General features: G+C 43.8%; 1 protein-coding gene across 1 annotated transcript in view; it reads right to left on the bottom strand.

Moving 5' to 3' along the window:
- The window catches only part of BICC1 (BicC family RNA binding protein 1), a gene marked incomplete at its 5' end in the record, with an annotated part of 55,872 nt that extends 52,467 nt beyond the window's left edge, over positions 1 to 3,405 (bottom strand). Inside the window, one exon of the mRNA XM_015419918.1 lies at positions 3,326 to 3,405. Coding sequence (XP_015275404.1) covers positions 3,326 to 3,405 — 80 coding nt within the window. The remainder of the gene's footprint in view (positions 1 to 3,325) is intronic.
- Positions 3,406 to 3,612: the final 207 nt, after the last annotated feature.

The following is a 3,612-nucleotide window of genomic DNA, read 5'->3' as shown; positions in this document are numbered from 1 at the left end:
CAGTGTTGCCAATCTCCAGGGGAGGGCTGGAGATCACTCAGAATTACAACTGCTCTTCAGATGGCAGAGATCAGTTCCCCTGAAGAAAACAGTAAGCTCTGTGTCATAATACCCTGCTGAGGTCACCACAGCAAATTGACGCTGAGTGCCAAAGACCAGTGCATCCACCCAGAGCCTCTTTCTAGAGCTCGTTGTATGTATCTCCACAACAGGCCTTATTCCTAGTTCCTGATATTACAGACTCTTTGCTATGTTCAGTCAAGCTCAGATACTCGCTATGTATAGAGTCATTTTTTTGGTTAAAATGATATCTACCATACCTCTCTATGTTCTACATCTTTCTGATTTCACACTTCCCTTTTTCTATGTATATAATATTTAGCTGCCATTTGATGTACCTATACTATTGTTCACACCCCATGATAGCAACTGAATTTAGAGTTCTACCTCTCCTGCCCAGGATCTGGCATTAGTTATAAAGTGTCTGGTTTTTACACTTTTAATTTCATGTGATTTAACTTATTCTTTCTAATTGCAAGCTGCTTCACGGGGCCTTGCTGGGCCAAAAGACACAGTATAAATTTGCTGGACACTTAAAAAAACACACAACACAGACCAGTAGTAACCTACTTTAATGACTCTGCACCGAAAGATTTTAGAAGATTTAAAGGTACATTTCCTGCTTTAACGATGGCAACCCTCCCTCACAAGAGATCTTGGGGAGTTGTTTTAAATTGAGAACACCATGTTATGTCTTAGGGGTATAAGCTTTTGTATGCATGCACACTTCTTCAGATTCATTGAAACAGACTTCCTAAAGCTTTACATGTAGGTGGGGGGGTTAGTTGCTAGGAAGGGCTAATTAGAGTCAAGACGCATACAGATAGCTAAGATTGGATTAACACAGTTGGTAAGATCCCTCTCTCTACCTGTATGTAATGCTTGAGGAAGTCTGTTTTAAGGTATCTGAAGAATGTCTTTAAGGTGCCACTGGACTCAAACTTTGTTCTGTTGCTTCAAACCAACACGGCTACCCACTTGAATATGTCTTAGGGTTTGGCAGTTAAAAAAATAATAATAATACTCAACAACAATTAGCTTATTTGCTTCTCCCTGCCCCTCAAATTTGTTCTTCTCAAAGAACACTTGGGTTAGGAGTTATATCCTGTCAGTGCTGAGTACAGTGGGTTTGAATGACAGAGGACAAATATGTTGTCACTCCAAGACCCCATCTAAGCCTCAGCACTAGGCCAGAAGCTCAGGTGTCCCACTGATCATCACCTGCCCTCAGGGCCTCTGAGTGTGTGTGTGTGGGGGGGAGCAGGGCCATTTGGCCTGGGCCTCACATTCTCGGCCCCCCTCAGGTTTACATTTTTGACGTTAAATCACGTGTTAAATAAAAATGGGAACATTTATTACGAAGTCTTACAATATCCTTTTTGTTATTGTATTAAATGTAAACGTTTAAAATATAATACTACTAATTTTGTATCATTGTTTTCACACTTCTACAATTTTTAATTTACTGATGGGGGGCTCAAAAATGGAAGTGGCCCGGGCCTCTCTTGACCTCTGTGAAGGCCTGCCTGCCCTTGATGGGGCTTGTAAAGGATCTTGGTGGTGGTAGGAGACACAGATCCAGAGAGCAGCATCCAGTGAGGTATCCTGTAAGGGGTCTTGCTTGGACCAGGCTCCCAGCTTGTATAAACCAAAACCCACCCCTGATCTTGGGAACCAGAGCTGGACAATCTTAAAAAAAAAAAAAGAAGTATTATTCTGTCAGGTTGTATATAGTTGGTAGAAAACCGAAGTACAAAACAATAAGTTAGTCCTGGATTGACTCCTGCGGGAAACGTTTGCCCAAATTAGGAGTGAGTTGACAATCCTTCTGAAATGTTTTATTTCAGATTCTCATGGATAACTGCTTCTCTTTTCTACCATGAGTTTGTCAAGAAGCAGTTCAGCAAAAAGGCCAGAGGCAACTTCCCAGAATTCCATGCCTTCATCTCCCACTAGCAAAATCCGACATCTGAATGTTGTAGGGTTGCCAAGTCAGTTTTTCTTACCGGGGGGGGAGCTCCGCCGGGCTCCGGGAGCCGTCCTTCGATGTGCGTGCGCACGTGCGCCGCCAGCACATCACTGGAAGTGACGCGTGACGTCGATCACGTTGAAGGCGTGGCCCCGATTGTCGGAGAGAAAACCATAGAGTGATTGACGTGATTGCGTCACCTCTGGTGACGCAGCCACGCTGCGCTTCAGGGGGCGGAGTTCCCCCTGGGGCCCGATTCCGTGGCAGCGGAAATCGGGCCTCCAAAGTGGGGGGTTACCCGCCACCAGTGTTCCCTCTAAGCTGAGTTGGTGTGAGCTAGCTCACAGTTTTCTAGCCTCTGGCTCACACATTTTTGTCTTAGCTCAGAAAGGATGGCTCCAGAGCAAAGTAATTTATGCAGTAGCCAAATTTCTTGCTCGTCACTTTAATGCCAGTGGCTCACAAAGTAGAATTTTTGTTCACAAGGCTCCACAGCTTAGAGGGAACATTGCCCGCCACCCGCCCCCACTTGGCAGCCCTAGAATGCTGTCAACTTCCATGCATACAGCCAATAAGAACCTGCAGGGTCACCACACTGCAGCCTGCTTCTCTCACACTTAGCGAGGGTCCTTCATCTGGCTTTTCCACTGCCCACCCCCAAGCCAGGTCAGATTACTCCAGATTAATAACACTGCATAAGTTAGCATTTGAATACCTGCCAAAACATTACAGGACAACTGCTTTGCTCTTACCCAGGATGCACTTGTCTGCCCCGCCTTCATTTACACTACAGACTAGAGCAACTGCGTTAGCACATTTGTGTGCTTCTGTTTTTACAAGCCTCAATTGCTGTTTGTTTTCTTCTTCCATGCAAATGTAAGCAGGATGTAGAATCCCGCTTTAGCTGTTGCATGGCAGACTGAGGTTTGCGCCAAAGTAGCTAAAAGAGACTTAATAGGATCAGGATGCCCATGATAAAAACGTGGTGATATTCTCATATTACAGAACCCCCAATTTCTCCACAGTACTTCCAGAGTTCCTGTCGGGTACTGTCATTGATTTATTTTACGGCATGTAAAGGTGAACTACTTGAAAATGTATCGAATCTAACATGGAAATAACCACTGGCGCATTATCAATGTTAATATTCAGTGAAAATGTTTGCTTTCGAATGCAACTTGAGATGGTTCAAGAACTTCAGTGTGCTGACACATTCAACACGACTGTGTCTCAAAAATCAAAAAACCCGAGACTTGGGATTCTGGTCCTGAACCGGGTATCGGATTTTCATCTTACTTTTGTGTCCAAGACAGACATGATCTTCTCCTTTGCTTCTTTAACATTTTCTTTTTTCCCAGAGACTTTAATGTGGGGATCTTGAAAAGAAAACAGAAAGATTACTTTAAGTCAGCTATACAAACAGCTTAGCAAGTTACCCGTATTTCCTAACAGAAGATTCAAACCCACACAGTTTTGGAGACATTTCAGCCATCTATCATTTTACACAGACTGTGAAGGCTGAAAGTATATTACATGCTCCATTAGAGCACCATCTAAAAGAGGCAGTAGCTTCATGATAAGGA

Source organism: Gekko japonicus, unplaced genomic scaffold (genome assembly GCF_001447785.1).
Source record: "Gekko japonicus isolate JY-2015 unplaced genomic scaffold, Gekko_japonicus_V1.1 scaffold3513, whole genome shotgun sequence".
NCBI lineage: Eukaryota > Metazoa > Chordata > Lepidosauria > Squamata > Gekkonidae > Gekko > Gekko japonicus.
Note: the sequence above shows the minus strand (reverse complement) of the source record. Positions and strands in the feature narration are given on the sequence as shown.